Raw genomic sequence first — 27,149 nt, forward strand, 5'->3', positions numbered from 1 at the left:
ACACTGCGCTTACCTCTTGCTGCCAACACATGGTTGGGTCTGGAGAAGGTTGGAGGGGCCAGCACCTAACGAGGATGGATATTGAAATAAGCTCAGCTACAGGAGACCACATCTTGCTAAATAACCCAGTCATGGGCAAAATTGCTTATCGAGCACACTCACCAGCACTGTGCGGAGAGGGACGTGGTAGATGCCAGACTTGAAACCTTATGTACACCAAGAAAGCATAACATGCATAGGAGTTCTCAGGGATTTGGAGGCAAGCCACAGGTCTGGTACACCTTTCATGAAGTAGTTCAATAGTGTCTCAATTTCCATAACTGGGCCATTTCCAAGTAGAGAGCAAGAGAAAACCAAAGTATAACAAGAATTGGTAGACCCAATAGGTCTGGCCTTATAATATTAGGGGGGTGGAAGGGGGTGTTTTGGAATTACCCCAAACCAGAAAAGGGTATTCCCTTGACATTTGCAAAGCCAGACCTATTCACTTTTACCAATGCTTAATATTGAAGATTTGCCTTTAGGGAGAACTATCAGTGCTTCCACTTCAACATGTCTGCCCAGTTGCCCATCTCCCTCTTTGCTCTGTAGCCATTTTTAATTTCTCTGACCATGACCTATCAGACATGCTCCTAAAATCACTGTGCTCTCATTTCCCTACCCACGGATACATGTGGGCTGGATTACATACACTCGGCTGTGCGCTTCCTGTAAATAAGGTTATATTTCCACACAAGATAACTTATAAAAGGTTGAATAAAGAGTTGAATGGTTGAACATTGCTGTGAGAATAAACATGTTGACTATAGCTTAGACTTCTTTATTTTTTAGAATAGTGTTATACATATCCACCAATTCCTTTTACTTTATAAAAGCTTGTTCAGTACATACAGTGGCGAGAAACAGCACAAGCTGCTTTGACAAAAGCAGTGCACACCTCACCCTCACTCCTGTAGCAGCTTTTTAAATCTTCATGGAAACAATGACGCCCAGGTTTCATAATGGGGTTCCTGGAGAACTGAATGTACCATAAACGCCTTCTATGGTGGCCTGGACTGTCCCAAGGAGGACCCATCTGTTTTTGCCATGGAACACTTTTTAGAAACTAGGAAAATACATTTTAAGGTGTACTTATTGACTTTTTTGCTGTATTGTAAATGTTAACGTTGTATCCATTTTATTAAGCATGCAACATTTTTGAGAAAGTGCGAACTTTCATAGACAAATATTTCAAACAAACCGTACCCAAAGTAGGCTACAGAAGAGTACTTAAGGCCTATTGTCAGTAGAACATAAAAGCTATAGACATAACACACTGACCTAGAATTTACCTCTGGTAAGTAGCTAGGTGCAAATTTCAAATCTATGTAGAGCATTTTAAGTGACAGATTGAGGAGGCAGCAGGGCCATGTTCAGTGATGGAAATCTGCTTAAACTCAGAGTGGAAGCCCCATAATCTTGAGTCTTGAACCCACATAGCAAACATGCTCATTCACTCTGTTGTGTGCTATGTTTCATAAAGTAGCATAAGAGCTCTGGTTTGTCCAAGATCACAAGTCTGAACTGCAATAATACCTTCACTTCTAGTGTAGCATGCCTTAAATCCTCCGCCTGATTGAAAAACACAAGCTCTGAGTGTACTGTTTGCCCAAGGTCACAAGGCTGCGCTTTAATGAATCCCCCAAACCACAGTATTGAATGGTGTGCTGGTTACTTTCATCGCAAGAGGTGGAATGCAATTTCTCCAAAGATGAAAGGCCTGCACTGCTCCAAACACCTTAACACTGATCTGATGACTGCTTTTCTTTTCTCCCCATGTAACACGAAACCATAAAACATAGGCCATGCCAAAGATCAAGCGTCTCTTTTGACAGTTTTTCTACCTTTTTCTGGCCTCCTCGTGGAACACAGGAGCCAAGTGTCTGATGTTTGCAAAGGATGACAATACTGCACTGTAATTAATCCTTGCATGGTCACGTGCTGTTTGTACCCCTTTCCTCCTTGTGAGTACAAGAGCCATGAATACTCTTGCTCCGAATCTCCTCGGCTGTGGGATGAGTCATCCTGTGTTCTCGGTTTCAAGTAAGAGCCTGTGAGTTGGATACGGCCTGAGTGGAAAACTGACAAGGCAAATACGAACAAGTGCTGAAGGCATCATCACGAGTACAGGAAGGAGGCTAGAAGCTGCTGCCAGCAGTATCAGGGCCCTGAGAAGGTGGGCATCAGGGCCCTGAGAAGGTGGGCTGAGCTGGACCAGCGAGCACATTCACCCCTCCCACACCGACACATTTTCCAACCGCGTACACATGTTTTTAAAAAAAGTATTCCGCAGTCCCAGCTCAGCCGTCTCACTTTTATGAATGTAAAACTACACAAAGCTCCCATGTGAGAAGCCACCTAGTCCTTATTTACTTCCATGTAAAACATGGCACCACTCTCTGTACCACAACCAATCATACCCCTCTTTCTCTTCTCAACCCTACCCCTTCTCTTTACCTCCACCATGCACCGTAACCTCTCTCTCTCTACCCACCCTACACCCTTGTTCGCTCACACACCTTACCCACCTCTACCCCCTCTATTCCTCCATCCACATTACCCGCTCTGCCTATCCCCTCTCACCCTCCCTCTAACACTCTCTATTTCTTACCCTCTCACTCTGACCCATTCTCGCTCATATTTCCTCTTGCCCATCATCAATGGCACCCTCTCTCAATGGCTTCCTCCCTCGCTCTTTTCCCCTTCTCATTCTGCACCCCTTATTGCATCCTCCTTTAAACCTTTTGCACTCTGCTCCTGGCACCCAGGTGCCTATACATGCAGCATGCAAAGAACATCAGTAAACGCCCAAACTATCAGCATTGCCAATGCTTGTTTCTTCAGCCTTTCACTTCCTCATAGTGGTTTTGCAATCTGGAAGCGTTTAGCAGTCGACCCCATGTAACGTACAATTTCATTTCTATTGTAAATTCGGATCTTTAACTGCTTGTTTTCGCTCCCATTTCTTTTTAGCAGTTACGTTTTCTAATGCAAGACTAACATTAAGCTGCCATTACGACATTTATGTATCATGCATATACATTCACTTCGATTTTTTTCTAGCGCTGACTTTACACGTTCGATATTGTCATGTATATCCTGCACCGAAGTGCCCGAACATTGGGAAAGTAAATGGTCGAATGGACCATTTATTCGATTTTGGCCTGGACCAAAATTCCCAAATCCTATGATGTCGAACTAGGGGAACAGGAGTTGCGGGGGTGTCCCCCACGCCCCTTGTTCAGCATTATGGGCTGGGGTTGCAGGGTGACCCCATATCTGGAAAGCGGGGGAAGCAGCGGCATGGTGAACCTATGCGCTGTTATTCCATGTGCATGCATACATTCTGAGCCACAGGGTTTCCTCCACGCGCCTCAAACATCGCTGGCAGAAATGAAAGTCAGCAGTCGTAGGCTGGCATCTGCACTCGATATTAAAAACGCTTTGAGGTTTTGTGTCTGTTGAGATCACCAATGAAAAGAAGTTAAAAAAAAACGCTTTGAGGTTTTGCGAGCTCTGCTGCGACCGTATCTGATCGCGGCAGGTACCTACAAGAGCCCCTGATTGGGAAGCGTGTTTTCGAAGCTAGGATGCTTTGGAATTAGTGAAGCCAGACAAACAAAATGAGCTAGCACTCTTTTTTTTCTTCAGCCTTTCACTTTTTCACATGCCGCCATCGTGCAAATTGTCACGTGATTTCACAATCGTGAAGCGTTTTAGCAGTCAGCCCCATGTAACGTACCACCTTAGCATTGTCTCCAAAACATGTTGAGAGGGGATCCTACAATGTACCTTATTTGGAGACCGGTGTAGGTAGGTAGGTACGCAATATACTTTTTTTGCTGTAACTTACTACTTGACCCGCCCCCTACGGTCTCCAAACCCTGCTTGCCTGGGTTTGAGATCACCCTGGTGAGCCCCACTGTGGTGTAGATAAGAGATGGAAAGGCAACCATTAGAGCCTGATGGGTTTTCCCCAAAACCAGTAAGGAGGAAGACACTATGTTAAAGTAACTGGCACACAAAAGGAAAGGTAGACAAAGGAATGCTGGTGTATGGTTCTTTCAGTTGTTATTTAGTTTCACTTATCCGTTCTTCTTTTGTGCACTGTACAGAAAACTATATATATAGTCCTTACTTTGTACAAAGCCTGTGCAGGGCTGGCTCAAGGCCATTGCTCCTGCTTGATATTCTTTTGTTGGGGTGATGGCTCTCTGATCTTCTCTGGGGTGATGGCAACTGTTCTTTGGATGTGTAGCTAGAAGCAGCAGTGTATGGGGACTCCATGGGTTTTGCTTTGGTTGGCTTGCTTGTGCAAAGTGCAGCCGAGCAATTATACGCAGTGTGGGGGCCCCACACAACTCTCATCGACTCGGTCTGAGACTGCCAGGTGCAGCCGGGGACTCCTGGTTGGTCGCCTAGCAGGGGCCAGACCCTATTTAATAGTACGCACCCACGGATGCTGTGTTACCATTGAGCACTCTGTGTGGAGCACCAGTAATTAAGTGTGCCAGGGGCCAGCGGTGACAGAGAGGGAGCCAATGAGACAACAGTGATTATGGGTGCCCCCCTGCCTATCAGGGGAGCGTTTTCCTTCAAGCCCGGGCAGCAGCAGTGAAACGGCGCTGAGCGGAGTGTCCAACAACCCGATTTGCAGAGGGATGTAACCGTTGTGACGATGGCGCTCCGCTTGTGCCGATCAACAGTTTTTTTCCTTTTCAGAGTAAATGATCCCTTACGCTGCCATGTGCAAGGGTACTTTACTCTATTGGTTTCCTTTTTCGTGTTCAAGGATCCCTGATGCGACTTAATGCGCTGGGGACCCTTTTCTTCTTTTTTTCTCTTTTTTTATATCCCCCATAAGGGGGTTACATGCTCCCCCCTTTGAACTATGCTTGCCCACCCAAGACTCTGAATCTCATGCACCTCCCACAGTACCCCTGAACTCCTAGGAACCCTCTCTAACGAAGGAGGAAAGGACAACTGAGAGGAACACGAAATGGGATCCTCACACTGGAACCCTGGTGAATCATATGTTAATTTCATAGCAGGCCCGCTCTCCCTGTTGGAACGACGCTGAGCAGCAGTGCTTCTCACGGACTCGGCGGAGCACTCTGCACCAATTCGGGGACCACATCTTCCAGTAGAGGAACGGGTGAGAGTCCCTCTGCCCCATCCACCATAGCAGGGATAATAAGTTCAGGATTGGACCCTGAAGGTATACTCTCAGAATGGAGTTCAGGTTCCTTAGGAGTGGAATCCGGATCTGTGGGTGTAAGAACCTGCACTTTGGATATGGTGTGGGTAGACGCCTAACTGATCGTTATCTGCATTGGTGTCTTGACTGGCTCCGTGCTCACCTTCTGCTGGTCTCCCGGACTCACTGTCTCGGTACCTTAAGACACTTCCTGGGATTGAGCCTTTGAAGGATGGTCTTCGGGCCTTTCAGTGCTCAGTCGCTGCTGTCTTGTTATCGGCCCCTTGGCCGATCCTTCTTTCGTCACTGCCGGTGTCAGCTAAACCTCATCCCCAACTGGGAGCAGGTTCCTTGGCCGACCCCCCACCCCCTCGCAGTCGGTAGACAGGCAGCTCTCCCAGGTGATGCTCAATGATGAAGGGTTGAGATTCCAACTTTTTGCCTTGCTTGTTACGTCCTCTCTTTCCAAGGCTGCGGATCAACACACAGTCTATCTATCTATCTATCTATCTATCTATCTATCTATCTATCTATCTATCTATCTATCTATCTATCTATCTATCTATCTATCTATCTATCTATCTATCTACACTCACCCGAAGGTCTCAGAGCGCTCACATGACATACAACAAAGAACATATAAGAAATACAGTCGGCCATAAGCAGTTAGTAAGGAGCAGTAACAATATTATTTTAATCTATCCATCTGTCAAAAAGGAGAGTTTTTTTAGATGCTTTTTAAACTGGTTCGTTGATTCACAACCCCTAATGTCTGGGGGGATCGAGTTCCATAAGGTAGGTGCCCATGCATTAAAGCCTGCACCACCAATCTTTTTTAAGAGGACTCGCGGTTGATGAAGTCTCACACTACTGTTTGAGCGACGAGTCAGCCTGAAAGGAATTCTCTTCACTCTTGAGGAGAGATACACAGGAGCGTCACCTGCAAGGCACTTAAACACCAGAACGGAACCCTTAAACTGAATTCTTTATTTAACGGGAATATGATATGATATGATATGGCATTTGTAACTCGCCTATACACAAGTGTTTCAATGCGCGACAAGGCAGGGAGGGGGGAACAAGGGGAAGACAGACAGCGATCCTACTAGGCCAGGTGTCATTCAGACCGCGCAAGTGCAGGGGTAGGGGGAAGGGAAAAAGTGCAAGGGGAATGGGGAGGGGGGGAGTGCAGTACAAATAGTAGAATAGAAATTAAAAAAATAAATAAATAGGGCCAGCTGGTGGCAAGTGCAAGGTAAGTGCAGACAAGTGCTGGGGGGGGGGCTGTAGTGATACAGAGACAGTCCCGCAGTGCAGGGGTTGCCAGGGAGGCAGTGCAAGTGAAGAGTGACTGGGCCCAGGACCGAGGTCGGTGAGAGTGGCCCAGTTGCAGAATCAGTGCAGTTTTGGTGAAGAATTTAGCAGGGGAGAGGGAGAGAGAAAGCAGAAGTGAAGAGGAAGGTTTTGAGGTGCTTCCGGAACCGGAGATGGTTCTCCTCAAGTTTCAGGGAGGCAGGAAGGCTGTTCCAGAGGGAGGCACCTGCCGCGGAGAGAGATCTACCCCCAGCTCGTTGCTTCGAGAAGCGGCTGACCCTGAGGGAGTTGGAGACGGATGAGCGTAGGGCTCGGGAAGGAAGATATTTAAGAAGAGAGAGTTGAAGGTATTTGGGCCCCAGGCCCCAGAAGGCCTTGTGGACAATGCAGAGGGTTTTGAACTTAATCCTCGCAGTCACTGGGAGCCAGTGTAGAGATTTCAGTCCTGGAGAGATACGGTCCCTGGGCTTGAGGCCAAGGACAAGTCTCGCAGTTCTGTTCTGGATGAGTTGCAGAGGGTGGAGAGTGGAGGCAGGCAGATTAAGATAGAGGCTGTTACAGTAGTCCAGCTTCGAGAGAACCAGGGCTCGGTGAGCTTCTGGGGGAAAGAGAGGAAGGGAAGAATACCTCTGAGGAGGTGCAGCTGGTAATGTGACTTCTTAGAGACGTCAGATATATGAGGAGAGAAGGAGAGTGTGGAGTCGAAGATGACCCCGAGGTTTTTTGCCTTGCAGGTAGGAGCAGGAAGAGGGCCAAGAGAGGCCGGCCAGAGAGCTGCAGGGAAGGAGGGAGTGGGTGTGCCGATGAGTAGGATCTCAGTCTTACTAGCATTAAGGCAGAGGTCATTGGCAGCACACCAATCCTGGATAGCAGACAGACAGTCAGAGATGAGGGAGGGAGAGGAGGAGGCCGAGGGTAGCCTGAAAATGAGCTGGGTATCGTCCGCATAGCACTGAAAGTTGGGGCAGAGGGCGGCGATGCGGTGGGCAAGGAGTGCCAGATACTGGTTAAACAGCCAGGGAGAGAGATTAGATCCCTGGGGAACGCCACAGGTGGAGAAAAAGATGTCAGAGAGGAAGGACCCAAGTTGGACCTGGGAGGGTCGATTGGAAAGGAAAGAGGTCAGCCACGCCAGAGCCTGACCAGTGATACCCAGGTTATCACGGAGACGGTTGAGCAGGATGGCATGGTTGACCGTGTCAAAGGCAGAAGAGAGATCGAGCAGAATGAGAACACACGGAGTGTTGGAGTCGAGGTTTAAGAGCAGGTCCTCACAGATGTTCAGGAGAGCAGTTTCCGTGCTTCTGGCCGCTCTGAAGCCAGATTGATGGTCATGGACACTGTCAACAGCTTCAGCATGGAGGTTAAGCTGGGAGATGGCCAGTTTCTCCAGGAGCTTGCCCAGGAAGGGAGTGATGGAGATTGGGCGATAGTTAGCTGGACAGGAGGGGTCGGCAGAGGGTTTTTAAGGAGAGGGTGCAAAAGGGAGTGCTTGAGGGGGGATGGGAAGCCTCCAGAGGCGAAGGAGTGGTTGCAAAAGTCAGCCAGGGCAGGAGCCAGGGAGTCGATGTGGTCCTTGATAGTTTTGGAGGAACAGGGGTGAATCTGTTTGGACAAGACTTTCATATATCGGACTTGTCTGAAAACCCCGTCAGCAGAAAAAAGGGGAAAGGCAGAGAAGGAGGGAGGAGGGGTGGCTGCAGAAGGGCCAGAGGAGGAGCAGGGAAGAGAGGGGGGGAGGTGATAGGAGGAGAGTGAGGACAGGATGTCCTGAGTTTTAGAGATGAAGTGGGAGGCCAGAGCAGTGCAGAGGGCCTGGGAGGGGACAGGAGAGGTAGAGACTGCAGCAGGGTTGGCAAGCTCCTTGCAGATTTTAAAGAGTTCAGCCGAGTTGTTAGATGCCACAGAGATGCGGGCTTGGATAAGGGCTCTCTTCTTGGTGAGAACAGAGCAATACAATGAAGTTTCCTGTGAGACTCAGATACATGGGATCGACGTCCTAGCCCACAGACAGCACGTACTGCTCCATTCTGTGTCATTTGTAACTTTCTTTTATTAGCTTGAGATGTGCTTACGAGGAGACTATTACAGTAGTCTAACTTTGTATTCACAATAGCCGCTGCAATCAAAGCTCTACTCACCTTTGATAGATAGGGGCGGTTCTGCCACAAAAGGTCAACATAGAAGGAGCAAGAAGACTTAAAACATGTTTCTTGAAAGATAGGTGTGAGTCAAAGAAAACTCCTAGTGTTTTAACAAAGTCAGAGACTTTGATGGCATTACCATTGACTCTGAAACTTGCATACTGTGTGTGAATGTTTTTTAGCTTTTGTTGGATGTCAAGAATAAGCAGCTCAGTTTTGGAATCATTCAAGTCCAAGGGGTTAATGCCATCCACACCTGTATGGCCTTAAAGACTTTATTGACTCTTGCCACTCCGTCACTATATAACGCAGATAGTTCCATCACTGTCTGGGTGTCATCTGCATAATTTGCGAACTGGACCCCCAGGGAGACAAGAAGGTCATATAGAGGTTTGGAGTACACATTAAAAAGAAACGGAGACAAGCACAAACCCTATGGGACACCACAGGTTAAGAGGGTTATTTGTGATTGGGCATTTCCCTTAACCACATTCGCTGTCCTAGGTCCCAAAAAAAGATTTGAAGCAGCATGCAGCCGAGGGGATGCATTTACCCACCCTGACCAGTCTGTCTGCCAACAAGGCGTGATCAACCAGATCAAAAGCAGAAGAGAGATCAAAAAGTAAGAGCAATGCTGCATTACCTTTCTCAATAATTCATGTGAAATAAGCTTTTAGATCCAGGAGAGCAGTCTCCGTCCCGTGATTCACACGGAAACCGGACTGCTCATTTGCCAAGATTTCATGTTGCTCCTCAAAGGCTTGGTATTGAGAGCAAGCTATTCTATTAATTATTTTTAACATGAAAGGAACATTTGTAATGGGCCTATAATTGCCTGTGACTGTTGGATCAAGATTCTCCTTTTTTATTAGAGGAATGATCCATGCCTCTTTAATATTCTAACGAATTTAGGCCTCCTGAAAAGAACGATTGACCCAGGTAACAGGGTTCTAGAGAAATCCTTGAAAAGTGAAGCAGGAAAAAGTATCCCCCTTATATGATGTAGGTTTCTTCTTGTGTATCGTATCCATAACCTCAGTTTCTGATTCTTCTTTAAAAGCGAAAAAGAACAGTCTCTGTATTACTTGTACTACCAGAAGAGATACACATATCTTCTGTGGGTTGTATTTAAGTTGGTCCAGAATATGTTACTGATGTTACTGATGTTGTATTGTTTTCTGCACGAATCCTTCATTAATGCGTTGACACCAGTCATTATCTACAACTATGGATGACTCAACAGAGGTTCCTTTAAGTTCCTGCAAAGGACTGTGAACAATTCCTTTGGTTTTGATTTGGCCCTTTCTATCCTCACATTCAAATTCCTTTCTTTACTTTAAACACTGTAGTCTTAAAATTGCTAGCTCCAAACTTATAGGATGCAGCTGTTTCATTTGAGGGATGTTTTTGGCAATTGTGTTCTACCTTCCGTTTCACCCGTATGCCACACAAAACCTCTGGAATAAACCATTGGTCATATCTAACCGCTTTATTTTGCTTTACAGATCTAGGTGGAGCCAGAGAATCAAAGGCTTGATTAGTTGCTGCTCTGAAAGAGGATGACAAATCTTCAAGCGAGATCTTTTTTGCCAGTGACGGTAATAAAGGTATAACTAGTGAGTCAAAACCCTCATGAGTAACCTTTCTGTAACTTCGAGTCATGACTGGTGATTTATCCAATTTCAAGATTTTATTTAGAAAAAGATAAATAGCAACCTCAAAAAGAAGAGAGTGATGATCAGACCAGATACACTGCTCCACGGAAGTTAAGGACACATTTGGGTTCTTGGATAGAATCCAGTCCAGAGTGTTACCCCCAATACATGTTGAAAAACACCAACAGATTGGCGGGCTTGTAACATTGATGAGGCCTCATGATCAAGTGGATTATTCGCCCACAATTAAAATCACCCAGAATGATAATTGCTGTTGTGTTTTTTATTGCACTACCAATACATTCTAATAATTGTTCTTCAAATAGTGGTGTCGTTCTGTGAGGTCTATATAATAATAGAATACTAAGTGAATTGACTGAGTTAATATTCGATTTCAAAAACATAGCTTCACATTGGTCACCCTTTGGAAACGCATGGATATAGAATGTTATGTATCTTGCTTGAAAAACACGGCTACTCCCCCCACCTCTACTCCCTTTACGATCAATGTGGAGTAGCCATCAGAAATGGCCAGGGATATTGCATGAAGAGCTGCCTCATGGAGCCAAGTCTCGGTAATTGGCAAGACATCGAGGTTGATTTCCAGTAAAAAATCAGACACTTCTACTGCATGTTGTACCAGAGACTAGGTATTTAGTAATCCACAGTCGCTAGGCTGAACTGCATGAAACAGGACATTTGCATTGTAGCAGTGTTTGTTTCCTTCTGCTGTCTTTCCGTCAGAAGCTTGGGTGAGCTGATGTGCTTGCTCTAGTTGAAGCTTGCACCTTTTCACATAGCTGGCATAATTCTCTGCGCCTGTTCCATCTGCGGACATTCCAGAACACAGGTCTACAAACAGCCAGTTGTCCCTTCTAAACACCAAGAAGTACGGTGTAAACCTGGTGGCAGGCATCGTTCTTGGTACAATTGTAAGCATGGATCAGAGTAGAAACATGCCTAGCAGCACCAAGAAGGTGTGTTTAAACCTAACAACTCAGGGCCATATGGAGTTGTACAGGTCTTCTTGATACCAATCAGCTAAAGCATCTTATTGAGGAGCGCTGATTCTAAATCTGGTCCCCGCTCAAAATGATTCCAGGCCAGCCAACCATAGTGCACAAAGTATTTCTCCCACAACACGAGGGTGACGGTGGTGGCATGCTGATCTTTAGTGGGACAGGCCTGCATGTACCGAGTGAAGTGGTCTGTCACCACCTGGATGTTCTGTACACCTCGTCTGTCCATCTCGAACTTGAGAATGTTGTGGGCTTAAAACTCTGCAGGTGAAGAAGGCAGGCTGCAGTATGAGCCACGGTCTTCCTGCTCAACATCTGCCGCTAGCCTAGGCCAGAATAATCTTGAGCGGACCAACTAAAAGGTTTTGTTGTTGCCAAGATGTCCATGCTGGTCGTGGAGTGCATACAGTATAACTCAGCTGAATCTTTGTGGCAACACCAGGCAATGTAGTAGCTGGTCACCAACTATGCTTTCCTTGTACAGGATTCCACCCTTCTGCACAAGCATCGTCCAATCCTTCAGCATTTCAGCTTGCACGGGTGGGGTCAGGAAAGACGCCTCTGGACAAATCCGCTCTCACTGTCTTGGCTTTCAGGAACAAAGCGATGCCAGGATTCGCTAGCTTGGACATACAGATTTCATCTTGGGTCAGCTGCAGTAGCTCAGATACTTTCAGACTGGTGATGTTGCTATTGCAGTTGGTACTGCCGTAGCTGAAGATCCCAAGCAATCCACATCCCTGGCTCTGTTTAGCTCCTGCTGACTTGCAGCCCGGCAGATAGCTCTCATGCTTGCTGAAGGTAACTTTTTCCACAAGGTGGATCCATCCGTATAATCCAGCTGAGCATGAGGCCTCAGAGAGAGGGCAACAGCCTTGATGTTAGTGTGCCCAGGTCTGCAACAGTGCAGTGAGCCATCGCTCTCTGGTAGCATCCAGCTTTGCCAACTTCAAAACATATGCATGGGGGTTGCTGTCTGTCCTTACTCTGAAGGTGGCACCGTAGAGGTTATCCTGGAAATTCTCTGTAACAGCCCCTTTAAATGCCAAAAAAGGGCAATTTGTGGACTGGGTAGTTCTTCTCTGCCACGTGCAGGCCTCGACTGGCATACGCAACCACTCTCATCTCACCATTGGTCTCCTGATAGTGAACAGCTCCCACTCCCTCCAGACTTGCATTCATGTGCAAGATGTAAGGCAACTGAGGATCCACATAGGCCAGAACTGGTTCCGTGGTGAGAGTCTGCTTGAGCATCCTCAAAGGTCTTCTGGCATTGGTCAGTCCACCACTCACCAAAGGGCTCCTGAGGCTCAATAATTTTAACATTAGCCCATTCTCTGGCCCTACAATTCTTCACACCATGATGAATATAATGCGCCTACACAGCAGACACTTGCTCTCTTTGTTTTTGTGCAATGCAACTCACCATGAACATAAACATTAGTCTTAGCCTACAAACGCCTGCTAGAGGAATCCCTGGTGGTGTTGGGAAAGAAGGGACTTTGTAAGGAGCCCTTCCAATGAATATCAGTCGATTTCTAAAGCTGCAAATGAGAAAGCACATTACAGCAGTTACTCCATTAATTCATAAGTATTAGAGGAACTCCCACCCGACATCCTCAGGCATCCAAGCTCAGGTCTCAACTAACACATTCGGAACGCTCATACATCGTCATTCAACCAACATTCACTTTGCTGTCAATCACCCACATTCACCAACATTCTCAAAATCAGCAAGGATCGTGCCAACAGGACATCTGCACAGGGGAAATCAGAGCCAGGGGGGTAAGTTACAATACCTATTTATCCCCGCTGTTCTCCCTAGAGTTACATTGGCATAAGGTCCTGTCCCTAAATCCCACTTTCCTTACTTTGGTCGGTGGAGGCCTGGTCAAGGATCCCTTCAAAGGCCTATCCTAGTGTATGGATTGAGTGAATTTACTGACCTGAACTTTATCTAACTTTCGGACTCTTTTAATCATAACCATTGGCTTTGCCAATCTCTTACCTACCTGTGAAGTATAAACTTTACAGCTGGTGACGTTTGGGCACAAGGCCCCATACCATCTCTTGGTTGGACTTTATAGGAGCTAGAGAAGCTGTTCCATGATGAGTCTTTTCTAATTCTAATGCATCTCTGTAGTTTACTGGTTATTGAAATCAAATGCTTTCCTATAGGTCTGGCTCAACACATCCACTCGCAATTCCAGTGACCAAATCAACTCACATTGGTGGCTTTGCTTTCTTGACACAAGCATGCAAAATGTGGAACTCTTTCCATGTAAACATTAGCGGCATAGAGGACCAGCTCTTCCCTGCCCCACAGACCTAATCTGATTAATTTAATTTCATTTAATTTACTAATATACTTACAGCCAAAGCAGCTTTGTATATACATACATTTATACTCAAAAGTACAATAAAAACATACATATACATTACATCATGTTTCATACTGGGGAAAATTAAATATCATCATAAAATCCCCTGTGATAGTTCACCTAAAATTTCATTACATTGCATATACAATTTAATCATAAAAAATATAAAATGTATCTCATTTTCTTCTAAAAACATCATCCACAAGAGACACGTATCAGCACAATTTGTCATATTATTATATGATTTGATGTAGTTGTTTCTAATCACATTTAAACTCACAAAATGCATCATAATATGTTCTAGTGTTTCAATCTCAACTTCACCACAAAGTTGACATAAATGCTCTGATCTTCACAGACCAATTTTTGCACCCTCAATTTCTAAAACGTGAGATATGTTAAATGTTAGCAACAGGTATTGCCTGATTATAAAACTGCTAGGGGATGCTTCAATATATTTTGTCACGTCAACATTGAAAAATGATCTGGCCCTGATGTCTTACTCGAGTTCAGAGCTGCTATTGCAGTCTGTAACCTCTTCAAGAGTAATCTCTTCTTCCAACATGTTCACTTCATCTTCTCCAAGAGAATGTAGCTCCATGACAGGGTGCAAACACTCAAGTTGCAAGCTAGAAGCCATGAATGCACAAACAGCACCCAACATCAATAATCGTGATCGACCCATATCACAGAACAATTAAACAGATTTGATAACGCATTCTTTTTTGATACAATGTTCAGAATATTTAAAAGACTCATATACAAAATAAAAATGGATAAAAGCTTAAGCATATAAAAAAACATCAACATTAAAAGCGTTGGACTAGAACCATTAGTTCATCATCAAGACAGTGGGGTAAAATTCGCAAACTAGAATGGCAAGATGTATTCCTTACTCTGAACAATTTTTTCCTTCGATTTGAATACTTGGTGCAAAAGAATTGGAGCTCCCGCTACCTTCAGATTTACCAAATGATTGAGAGCAGTTCAACTCTGACCCGGGGAGAGAAGAATTCGGGCGAAAGGTGAAAAGGCACTCAGGCAGGGTTTTGAGCCACAGAACGGAGGGTCAATGACACAGTGCTCAGAGGGAGATGCAACGGCCCCCTGGAAGAAAGGACCTAAACAAAGCTGGCACCTGGAGTAAAGGCAGCGACCCGGCTTGCAGACATGATGTGCGGCCTCAAAGTAGTGGTGGAGCGACGGCTCTGGTGCCCATGCTGAGAGCCTCTGCAGAGGCATTGAGGGCAGTGATGCCTTTGTGAGGATTGTTGGAGGGAGCCGTGTCCCTGAGAAAGTACGTGGCCGGAGGGAAGGGCCAACTGAGACACCTGTTCCCCCTTCCTGCAAATTCAATGAGGGAGGCAGGCAGACATTGAACCCTGAAGGCAGTGACCAGAGATGGAGAGTCGGCTAAAGGCAGTGGAGAGGGGAAATACAGAGACAAAGTTGCTGCAGTTGTGTCCCTGGCCACTGGAGATAGTAGAGTGCTGCAGAGGAGGTCATGAACTGCCGAGAGACTAGGGACAAATGCCCATGGAGGGGCAAACTGGGTTTTGCGTATTTGAGTTGGCTGAGCACTAGCCCGGGGGCCAAACAGCATGGTCCGTAAGAGTGTACTTGGGCTCCAGCTCTGTGGTGTTTGACAGTTGTGCAGCACCAGAGGAGAAGGAAAGGACCAAGGTGAAACATCAGGTCCCAGAAACTCCATTGTAGCCCTCCAAAAGAATAGGAGAGACCTAGGGATGGTAGCAGAGTGGGCTTCATTGTGTTACGCTCACCTGGTTTCTGTGGAGGAGTTTGGGGCACGGTTGCAGCCCTCCCGGGAGTGGGATCGCTCAGGTCCGACTTCGCCCTCTGCGCTTATGTGGTGACTAGTGGTTATAGGTGATGCTGCTCGGGACTGCTCCTGTTGATTAGTTTTGGCGAGCACTCCGTCCTGCTGCTTCTGGCAGGGGCCCTTGTATGATCTGGACCGAGTTCCTTCACTAGTCCCTTGCACGTGGTAGTCCAGTCCTGCTGTGACTAAGCCACTATACTTCAGGTAAGTGTTCTTGTTTGACTTTGTCTTCCCTCGTCTGTTTTTGTTGTATTGTAAAGTTTGTTGTCTTGTATTGCTGTGTGTTCCAATTTTGATGTTTGCTCTTTTGGTTTCTTCCCTTGCAGGTGATGTTGCTGCCCCAGCAGAAGCTGCAGAGCTCGAGGCGGCAGCCGGAGGGAATGAGGAACGAAGCTGCAGTGGTACAGTAGCTGGTAAGTTGTTAACTAGGGGGCGCGCGGGATTCAAATGTGGCGCAGCCCTAGGACGGATGTTCTAACCTTGTCTTTCTTCTTCTTCACAGGGTCCGAGTTTGTGGATGCGGAGTTCGGTGCTGCGGCGTCGGGATCAAGATCACTGGATGTCAGGACATGAGCCTGCAGATGATGCAATGAAGCACCGGTTTCCTGGGGGTGAGTATGCAGGAGAACGCCTGGTTTCAAAGGTAAGTAAACTGGTCCAAGTGGTGGTGAGCGTCACATTTCACACGAGTGCACAGTAAAGTGAAGCACCGGTCTTAAGGATGGAGCAGCTTATATAGCTGAGCTTCTGAAGCCACGCCCACCAGGTTCAGCCTGCCTGCCACACCCTGCCACACCTGATGAGTCAGCACATGAAGACCAGGCCTAGAGAGCCACACCCAATGAGTCAGCACATGAGGATGTTCTCTGGAATAAAGGCTTTCAGTTCCTGGAAAGTTCTTGTAAAATAAAAGCACTCCTGCACTGAAATATAGTGTTCCTGCTCACATCTCTATATGAGCCTGGCGCCAAAGCAGGACTGAGTCCAGCCAGGGCCCCTGTGTTTCACTGAGTTGAAGCAAAGGATCTAACAGTTCTTATGGCAGGTGCGGAAGCAGAGGGTGGGGAATGCCACGCTCATATGCCAAATAAAAGAGGTGTAGTGGGATTACAGTATATGTAAAATTACTATAGGGCTGCTCACTTTAGGGCGCATTTGACCCGCATTTAAGAGGAGATGTAGAAAAGCAATGGGTGAAATTGGAGAATCGGCTGTGTCCGGCCACACTGGGGGAATGGTTGTGGGCTCCGAAGAAGGATATACTGATGAGTGTGCAAAGACATATGATACTAGGTCTACTGTGGGACTTCTGGGGGGCACGGAAGGAGATGCACTAGTTACTACATGGCCCTCCCCTCTGAGCCATCTTTGGGCCCCACCGGTTCAGGATGACATAGTCAGACCTCTCCGTTTCCAGCCATGGTTTGCCGCACTAGATGTACTGGATGAAAGTTTAAACATGGGGAAATTATCGATCTTCATGTACTTCCAGTTAAAGGGGTTTCTTATGGCTAGCAAGTGGAACGCAGTTCTACAGAGGGAATTAACAGAAACTGAGAATATCCTCAATACGTTTGATTGCTGGCATATCTAAGTCCCTTCTATTGGCGACAGGGGGTGGAGCGGAGCCTTACTGAAAGAGATGGGAATGGGACCTGGCATTTGAGCTTGATGATAAGTCCTGGAGGAATTTGTGTCTAAACAGGCACAAAATTACACAGAGTTAAACTGCTATATAGATGGCAATATGACTCTCTGCGCCTTTCGAAAATGTTTCCTGGGGTGAACCCTGGTTGTTGGTGAGGATGTGGCGAGATGTCCGCATACTGGCACATATGGTGGACGTGCCCGAAGGTACATTGCTTTTGGAACGAGGTGCTAGGGTGGATCAAAGGCTTGGATGTGATTTAGAGGAACCTAGACCTGTTATTGGTACTGTTTGGTATGGAGGAAGTGGAAGGGTAGTGGAGGCGTCTCCCGCATGTGATCCATTTCTCCCTCCTGGTGGCCAGGGCATGCATCGCTATTGGTTGGAAGAGGGAACCCCTCTCCAGTGATAGAATATGGGTAATAAAGGCAAGGGAAATATATGAAATGGAGAACATTACAAGCGCCAACATGACCTGCAGCCGTCTAGGGAGATGGAATGGTATGCCTTTTTGGGGAAGTATGGAGGGTGTGGAGATGCCGGCTCATTACCGGGCACAGAGGTGGGGCCAGTAGGCAATTCCTGATTGTGGTCAGGAGGCATGATGTGTTCACGTATCCCTGGGGGGATCGAAGCTGTGATAGAGAAAGAATGGCAAAGCCATATTATCGGTATCACCTGTGAGATTGTATTGACATTGTGCCAGTCCTCTTTGCTCGTTTCCTCGGCTGGGGGGGTGATGGGATGGCTGTGTGAAGGGAGGGTGCTGGGGGCAAACATTTTTTTTGCAGAAGTCACAAGATACGACATGTGAAACACTGTGTATCATTCTATGTTATTGCAATAAACACAGATTTACACACAAAAAATGGATAACCGTTCCCATATAGTACTATACAATGGGCAAGACGATGTATTGCCTGGTACCCATTTTTATGTAAATTCTGCAATCGGAAGAATGTTGAAATGAAAATGAGTAGGCAAGGTTCTGTGGACCGTTTTCTCAATCCCTCTGAGGTACTGTTCACATCGCCAGGTATTTTCTATATTCAGATATAAGGAAGATTTTGAACCTACATTCGTGGGATCAACTAAATGAGAGAACACTCAAGTCTTGGAAGGCTCCTTTCAATGTTGTTACGGATGACTCGTCCATACTCCAAAAGTGGTCATGCCCAAGTTATGTTACTACCCTGGAGATCATTAGCAATGGACCTTAAAATAGTTTTTTGGAGCAGCAAATCAAAACTGACATTTCTACAGTGCCAAAAAGGTGACAGTTTCAAATTAATCTCTTACTTGATCAGATGAATAGCTATTTTAAGAAACATTGGGATAGATTAAACTGAGGGAGCAAGTGCCAAAATCTGATGTAAAAATCTTCACTGAGTCAAAACCAACCCATCTGTCATCGAATGGCCCTTTAATATTTCCCCATATAGGGTTGCTGAAAGGGTAATTGCTTTATAGACTTCCAGGGCCAGGAGAGTGGCATTGCTTCTGATTGTGTGCATCAATGAAAGAGATTCCCCTCCCCTTTGTCTCAAAACACAATTTCTGAATTTCAAGTAAATCTGTATGCATAGATAGTTGAATGAATCAACTAATCTAATCTTTTCACCATTCATCTCGAAGTGGGGTTTCCCTTTCCTTGCAGGGTGGTGGGTTACAAACCATTTACATTTTTCTATTGTTATTTATTACAAGTTTAAATTCTTTACTAAAGGATTCAAAAATTGCCAGCTGCTTTCTGGTGCGAGAAGCTGCCCTGGAGTTTAAAGCCACATCATCAGCATAGAGCAGGATCCCGATTTCTTTCCCGTCTGTGCTTGGGGCGTCACAGTCAGAATGGAATATTAGCCAATTTGTTCATGTAAATTAGAAATAAAACTGGAGCCAAAACGCACCCTTGGTGCACTCCTTGATTCACCGGGGAAACATCAGTGCATTCACCATTATGACCAAACCTGACTCTAGAGGTTGTCTCAGAGCAAAGTGCTTGCAGTGCATTCAATAAGTTAATTGGTAGACATAAATCACTAAAAACCTGCCATGGTTTTGCTATATTAACAGTGTCGAAGGCAGATCTAAAGTTTACAAAAACGATAACCAGCGGTTCTTTTTTTACCTTGACAGATTTAAAAATGAGTACCACAAGAATAAAAGCCTGTCCAATCATCACTTGCCCCTCAATTCTATACATGCACACAGCACACCATTTCTTACTTGTTAAGAGTCAAATGTTGCTAACCAATGGCAAGTGTTGAGTGCACATTGTGCACCCTGTATATGCCATCCAAAAGGTCTGCAGTTTCAACTTCTCTTGCTGTCACCTCTAACTGATCGAACAAAAAATAGACGTTTTTGACGGTATCAGGTAATAATGTCCCCATACATACTGTCTCCATACATATTGTCGCCGGGAAAAAGCCATTGGCGACATTATATATGGTGACATTATGTGTGGGGATGGGTTGGGGGGTTGTCCCCTGCTCCCCTTGTAAAATAAATTGTAAAATAAAACTGAGGTTAAGGGGGTGTCCCCCGCATTATCAATGTAATAATGCGTCGCAAATAACAGTGACTTTTTGTGCAGAGACATTTTTGCGAGGACATTATTACATGGAACCCCTTTGAGCTATTAATTTGTCTTCTCTTGAATGTATTTCACTTCTCCATTCTCCAGATATATTGCTGCAATCATCCGCTTGCCCTCCACGCTTTTAAAGCTGTGTTCCAGCAGATTTCAACACCACTCCCCTTACTCAAAGTAGTTTGTCCCGAAAAAGTGCATATACCACTTGCTGTGTCATCATCTTTTTTAATTTCAAATGTTTTTCCCTCAGGTGAGGCGCTTGCCCTCTGTCATCTGCAGAGCCTTGCTCAGCCTCCCTAACCTCTTTCTCCAGGCGCACTCACTCCATCCTTATTTCTCTCCTCATGCCGCTTGTTGGATCCATGCCGAACTCCCACCTAGAACTCTAAAGATCCTCAGAGACTGTAGCCACTGTAATGCCACTGTAATGCTTTAAAAATGTTTTTAATATCTTTGACTACTGTTTGAAATGCATTCTGGGTGTAGTGGACATTTTCCTCACGCCACAGTGAAGGCTTCATTTTAATGTGAGCTCTGAACACTGTATTTTTTGAATTACTAGAAAAACATCTTGTTTTTCCCAGTGCTACTTTGCCGTGTTCAAGGACTGTTTGAATTACTGCCTGATAACGTTGCAGGAGCCGAAAGCAAGCTCTTTCACGCTCCCATGAGAAAAATAATGTTTACCCCTTGAGATGTTCCATGTGACATTTCGGCCGAATACCTGTGAATTCCAGAAACAGGTGAACTTTCTGGAAAAGACCATTACGCATTTGTGTAATGTTTAAATTGGATAGCACCAGATTAGGCTGTCAGAGAAAAGGCTTCAGGGCTGGAGAAAAAGTGGACACATCTATTCTGGTCGGTCCCATTGTGAAGATTTTCTCTGCCAACCCGGTCGAGAAGCTGTCCAGTGAAGTTCTTGGCGAGATGAAATGCTTACAGCTTTGCCAACGGTGATGTATTTAATATAATTTAATTTTTATTGCATTTTATTTACTTATGTATGCTTTTGTTTTGGGTTGATAAATGTCCATAAAGAGCCAGTGTTATAATCTAGCTGATAGTCTGAGTGACTTTGTTCGTTACAAGTGTACAATGCTTTTCTATTTAGTGTATTGTGGACAAAAATAAGTAATAGATATAGACATCCAGGCACTCTTTGGGAGAACAAACCCCTCTGTTTCTGTTGATACGGATGAGCTACTGCAGATGAGACATTGATTTGGTTAGATTACATGATCAAGATATTTCTAAGAGCTATAACCACATACACAGGGGTATGGTCGGAGATCAGGATTCTTCTATACAGTTGTTAAAACAGCTCTGAGCTTTCCTACTCAAAACCAAAACATAGTCCATTCTGGGTGTGAGTCCTGAGCAGCCGATTCGAATGTGTAATTTCTACCTACTGGATTCTGTAACCACCAGGTGTCAGATTATTCAGAGCCCTGACCAAACCACTCAACTGTTTGACCCTGGACCTGGCACGCTGACCTTTTGTGTACATTATCAAGTACTTGAAGCCACTTCCCAGTATTTGTAAATTGCTCTGAGACCCGTGCAAGTGTTGTGATACCCTAAAGAAAAGCCTGCATCATCATTAGTGGGGGAATAGATGTTACATAGAAGAATATGTGGGTCCTGAATCCATCATAACTTAGATAGGTCTTCCCTCATGATCATGAACAGAGGAGATCACCATCAAGGGCAAGTCCTCACATATCAGAATGGCAACCCACCCTTGCTTTTGAGCCTTGAGTAGAGAAGAAGATTTTACCTGCCCAGCCCTGAATCAATGTCCACAATTCATCCACTCGTAAATTACTTTCTTGGAGGAAGGCAATATCGCACCCCATATTATCCAGGTCCTTCAGCCCCTTCCTGTGCTTTACCATTCACTTTATTTCTTTAACTGTCCAGCTCAGAATGATAAGATATCTTTTCATCAAACCCTTAGGGGTAGTCAGCCCAGGATCATTACTGCTTCTATCTTGCAGCATGACATACTCTCCCCCTCCTCTGGTGTATCCAAACATGTTGTAGGACTCACACTGCATTCAAACCATGTGAAATATATGTCAGAACAACAAGGCAAACGTATGCATCAAAACAGGGTAAGCAACAATTATGACAAGTTCCCAAATCCCTGGTCCTCATTCATAAGGTAACATCGGCCGTCAGCAGTACTTCTCTGTTTCCAGCTTTGAGATCTACCTCCTGCCTCTTTGCCACCTTATGAATCACCAGTCGTTAGAAGCTTGAATCAGAAACCCCACTCAGGCACAAGTCCTGTTCACCAATTCCACATAAAACCACCAAAGCCCTCCAAATGCTGGCAATTTCTGTCATAAACAGTGAACAAGCTTAAGACCCCAAAATAGGAAACACTTAAACACCTGAACCCACCCTACAGCAGACCATCTTCACAACTTTGAGTCAGCCCCAACATTAAAATTAACTCACCGCTAAACTTAATGTGTCTGTGGTTCCATAACGCCTCGGAAACGTCTGCCTGCTCTAAACCTCTGAGTCATCCCCCTCTGCCTCTCTGCATTAGCCACTCTAGACATTAGTGATCCAGAATCTTTACTAAGTCTCTCCTCCCATGGCAGTGTCCAACAGTGAGCTATGCACACCAACTTTATGGAGCTCCAAAGGAGTCTGTATTGACCAGATGAGTCCAACAAGTCAGATAAGGCGGTGAGGATGATGTCATCTGACAGTGAAAAGAACATCAGTATGACATAGTTTTCCAAGGCAGTATAGCAATGCATACCTTTGGAGCCTGGCAACCGTGCTTCATTCTAGAATAACCAGTGAATATTGTGATATGGTCATTAGTAATGGAAGGGATGGGTGTCACAGCCACTATGATATACCAACGCGTTGCCCTAGAGGATTTCCGGCCACTATGATATAAAGATGCTCCGCTCACATGTAGAACCACATGTCCTGGAATACGCATCTTATGGAACATGTACATTACCATCATGAATACGTGTTACCTTGTAACGCGGTGCAACACCCCATTTCAAAATTTCCACCAACCCAAAATGCTTGTTAGTTGTCACTTCATCCAGTGCCAATGACATTTCCATCCCAACTTCAGAGCCACTAGTATACCCTGATGTCAGCTCACTATTATGCATCTGGCACCTGTAGCATAGACCACCCGCATGCTCCATGTCTAGGCATCTCACTACACTAGAACATTTGGTTGTCTGACCCATTCAGCATGGAGGAAGGAACTCTGGTGTCACCACTGGATCATTTAATTCCACCAACCAGAGGACCATGTAATCACGTGCGGTTGAGGACCATTTACCCATTCTGGCCCTGCATAGCCATTTTGAATTGCTCTCACAAACAAACAATAAAGCAATGGCATAAGAATGCATATGTTTTAATGCTTTTAACAATGATAATTAACCCCATTGCCAAAGGGAAATACATGGCACATAAAAACGGCTATAACCAAAACCCATCTTGGAGACATGTTATGTTATGTTGATTCATACCACACACTGCTGCCATTTGCATGGTCTCCAGGTGCTCATGTAGCTAGTAAAAAAAAAATAAGGGGGGTGGGGTTGGTTATTGAGGAAGAGATGGATAGGATAGAGGTTGTGCTCTTCTGTTGATGCTTAAAGAACAAGGAAAAACTGGTGTATGTGCATGTGAGCTTTCTAGGTGTGCTTTGCTGTGTGCTCTGGGCTTTTTGTGTCCAGAAGGGTGGTGTCTGAGTTGTTTGTTGTCTGTGAGTATTTGGATTTGTAGCATGAGTAGACAGGGGTGTGTGGTTTATGTGTTTTTGGTGGGTAGTTTCACTAGTGCTTTGGGCGTGTGTAGTATGTGAGAGGTGTCAGGGTGTGCAAAAGAGGAGGGGTGGTTAGTTGGTTTCTGGTGGACTCTGGGTGTGGATTAATTTTATTGTCTATTCGTTCTTAGTCATGTCTTGTTTCTATTTGGAGGCCATTGGTCAATCTTACGTTTCTTCCTATTTGTTAACAAATTATTTTAGCTTAGAGCAATGTGGCTCCTTGTCCATGAAATGACTTGTGGGCACTGCAGAGGGCGTTGAACTAAATGCGTTTCTTTACTGGTAGCCAGTGCAGACTTCTCATGCCCGGTGTGATGTGGTCTCTTCTATTTTGTCTCAGCAGTATTTCGGATGCGTTGTAGTATTTTTGTGAGGAGTTCTCGAATTCCAAGGTATAGACTATTTGCGCAGTCCAGTCTTAATAATACCAAGTAGATGATCGTGAGAGGTGTGTGTGGGAAATTGATGTCAAGGAGGATCTCTCTTATTAATTGCAGGAGGTAGAAATGTGTTTTTACTATTGCATTGACATGTGGTTCTAGAGAGAGGCTGTTGTCAATGAGGATTCACAGATTCTTTATCACTGTCGAAGTCTCCAGTTGGGTTGCCATGCTCGGTGGCCATCTCAAGAATGCCTGTGTTGCATTGCCTTCCGGTGGGGAGATCATTATTTAAATGTCTCAATTAGCTTTATTTTGGCAAGCAATGCCATAAAAGCAGTGTGTTAATTCAATTTATCAACAGTAATTAATTACATACAGTAACACTCCAAAAATGCGGTTGTGACAGGATAAAATCGAATACAATTGGTAAAACCCAAACAATAATGATTACATAAATTAAATCAACTACAGGCTACTAGCATAAATAAATAAGTGCATCTCTCATCATAGTAATGATGTTGATAATACTCAATCCTATTCGACCTATAAGTGATTTACAAAGTTGCACAATCATCTGTGATGTCGTCTCTAGAACAACACAATTGATAATATAATAAAAGCTGCATTCCTCTAGTCTCTTTTTTAGTGTTGTGTGGCTGATTGTGCCGAAGGCGGCAGATATGTCCAGTAGTATGAGGGCCCATTTTGTGCTGTTGTACACCTTTATTTTTAGGTCATCCCATATGGAGAGGAGTGCGGATTCAGTTAATCTCCTGGGTCTAAAGCCGACTTGGGATTGGTCAAGTATTCTGCTGCTTTCTACATGATTAAATAGTTCATTGTAGACGTGGTTCTCTAGGATTTTCGATGGGTGATGTAGATTTTATATAGGTCTGTAGTTGGTAGGGTCTTCCGTATTTCCTGTTTTATCTTTAGGTAGGGTTTGATGTACGCTGATTTGCATGATTGCATGATTTAGGTACTATTCCTGAGAATATTCAGAAGTATAATGCTGGCGTTATGTGGTTGAGTCGTATTTTGTAGATATCCTGTGGGAATGGGTCACTGGGCAATACGGCGATGTTGGTGTCTTTTATTAGTTTGTTGAAATTTTCCTCATTTAGAGGTTTTAATTGATTGAGTGTTGTGGTGGTTGATGGAGTGCTGGGTTCTAGGGAATCTGGGGAGGCCTGCATTGATGGTCAATTGTATTGTTTTTAGTTTTGCTCTTAAATGGGATTTGATGTTGTCACATAGGGTTTGCAATGGTTCGACGCAGCTGTTGCAAGAAGTCAGATTTTTTATTTCCTTGGTTATTTTGAACAATTCTTTTTGTGGGTTTGTTGTCGATTGGATTTTTGCCGTGCAGTATGCTTTTATTGCTTTCAGGACTGCTGATTTGTATAATCGAATGTGTCATTGGTATTTGTTTTTGTGTAATTGGCTTTAGTTATGGGTGGACTGGGAACCAAAAGACGCCCTGGAAATCATAAAGTGGACCCATTTTACACATTTTCAGCAAGCGCAACACTTTTCCTGTGGGAACATTTGGAAATACCTCACAAAAAGGCACAGGATGCAGATGCCTACTGGGAGCTCTCCACAGTTCCCTATAGACCAGTCCAGCCCTAGTTGTAGTGTTTTCTCCATTGTTTTTCCAGTTTGCTGTTTTATTTTTTTTAGTTCTCTCAGTTCTTCTGTGAACCATCACGCTGCAATATTTGTTAACCATTTGTTAACCAGATAAACCCTTAAAGTAACATGAAGTTGGGGGGCATAATTACAGGGGGTCAATCTGGAAAGTGTCTATCAAACCAGAATATGTGTGCAGGGTAAGTCCCAGCAACAAGTTAACTAATACCAAGACTTTTTTGTACAGCTTTTAGCCATTTTATTGCCTAAAGTGGGTCTGCTGTCATAAAACTCCTTCTGCAAAGTACATCTTCGACGTGGTTGGTTTTCATGGTATTGCCTTTACTTTTGAATCCATGACAAGCTTTGTTATTTCGCTAAATGACCTCCTTTGCGCTACCATTTCTCAAGGAAGTTAGTAAAAAACAAGATCTGTGTAAGAGCCCAGTGATGTATTCCTGTGTTTCTCTGGATTCACACATGGCAGCCTCATCTGTGGACAGTTTGGTAAAAACAGTAATAATCGGTCTGGGGTTATCACCAATCTTCTCCACAACCCTGTAGGCATCATCTATGTCACACTTGTAGTCGAATCCTGAGTACAGTGACTCAGTTAAAATCATCAGCACCAATGTTGCCACAGACATGTTTCCCCTTTGCCCCCTGCTTCCTCACTGATGCCTACATCATGTAGATGATTGTTCAAGCTTCTGGTCTCAATATCTGTATTCTGGTTCCAAAGCTTTTTGACTTCAAACTTCAATTTATTACATGCTTTAAATATTTCGGCAATCTGTCCCTAAAGGCTCCCAGATCTCTTCACTGTGTCCATCCTGCCTTCAAGAGTGGTGACATTCCTGGAAAGCTCGGATATGGCAATCTTTATCTTTCCAACTTCTCTGGCAAATTTGGACAGCAAGGCAAATATGTCTCCAGCGCTAGGAATATGCTCCACCATTTAACTTTTAGGTATTGAAACACCTGTTTGGGCTTCATGATGGTTGGGTTGTCAGTTTCGTCAGAACGTTTCTTCTGTTGAGGGCCCATCAATCCGGCTCAATTCAGGCCAGATCATGGTCAGGCTCAGATCATTTAAACAAAATCTAGCCAGTAGCAGATAAAACATGTATGGGTTGTGGAGCAAGATCTCAGGACCTAATCAGCTTCTCTGTTGCCAACTATTCAAGAATCCTGATGTTTTTCATTTTTCTTAAAGTTAGGAAGTTGATGATACATGTGTTATACATTCATTCCTTTTGACCAAATGAGAACTGCAGAGTGTGGGCAATGCATAACTTAATTTCATCCAAATGATATTGCAGTTTCCCAATGATATTGCAGTTGTGCATCTATATGTGGTTAATGGTCCATGCACATCCTGAGATTTCAAAGGGTCCAAGCCATTCTTCTCATGATCACACAATCCCACTGTGCCATTGTAATGCTAAGCGCTTGTATTCATTATATCTTTGTTACTG

At 44.8% G+C, this 27,149-nt stretch overlaps 1 protein-coding gene across 2 annotated transcripts in view; it reads left to right on the top strand.

The window, feature by feature from the left end:
• LOC138581420 (cytochrome P450 2D15-like) overlaps positions 1-27,149 on the top strand; it is a 378,802-nt gene that overhangs the window by 97,677 nt on the left and 253,976 nt on the right. Inside the window, exon 2 of one of the 2 annotated variants that reach the window (XM_069652736.1) lies at positions 10,200-10,301. The exons of the other annotated variant lie outside the window; for it this stretch is intronic. Within the exon in view, the coding sequence (XP_069508837.1) occupies positions 10,254-10,301 (48 nt within the window). The 5' untranslated portion in view covers positions 10,200-10,253. The remainder of the gene's footprint in view (positions 1-10,199; positions 10,302-27,149) is intronic. 2 annotated transcript variants of the gene reach the window in all.

Source organism: Ambystoma mexicanum, chromosome 3p (genome assembly GCF_040938575.1).
Source record: "Ambystoma mexicanum isolate Mex_15411 chromosome 3p, UKY_AmexF1_1, whole genome shotgun sequence".
Classification (NCBI taxonomy): Eukaryota; Metazoa; Chordata; class Amphibia; order Caudata; family Ambystomatidae; genus Ambystoma; species Ambystoma mexicanum.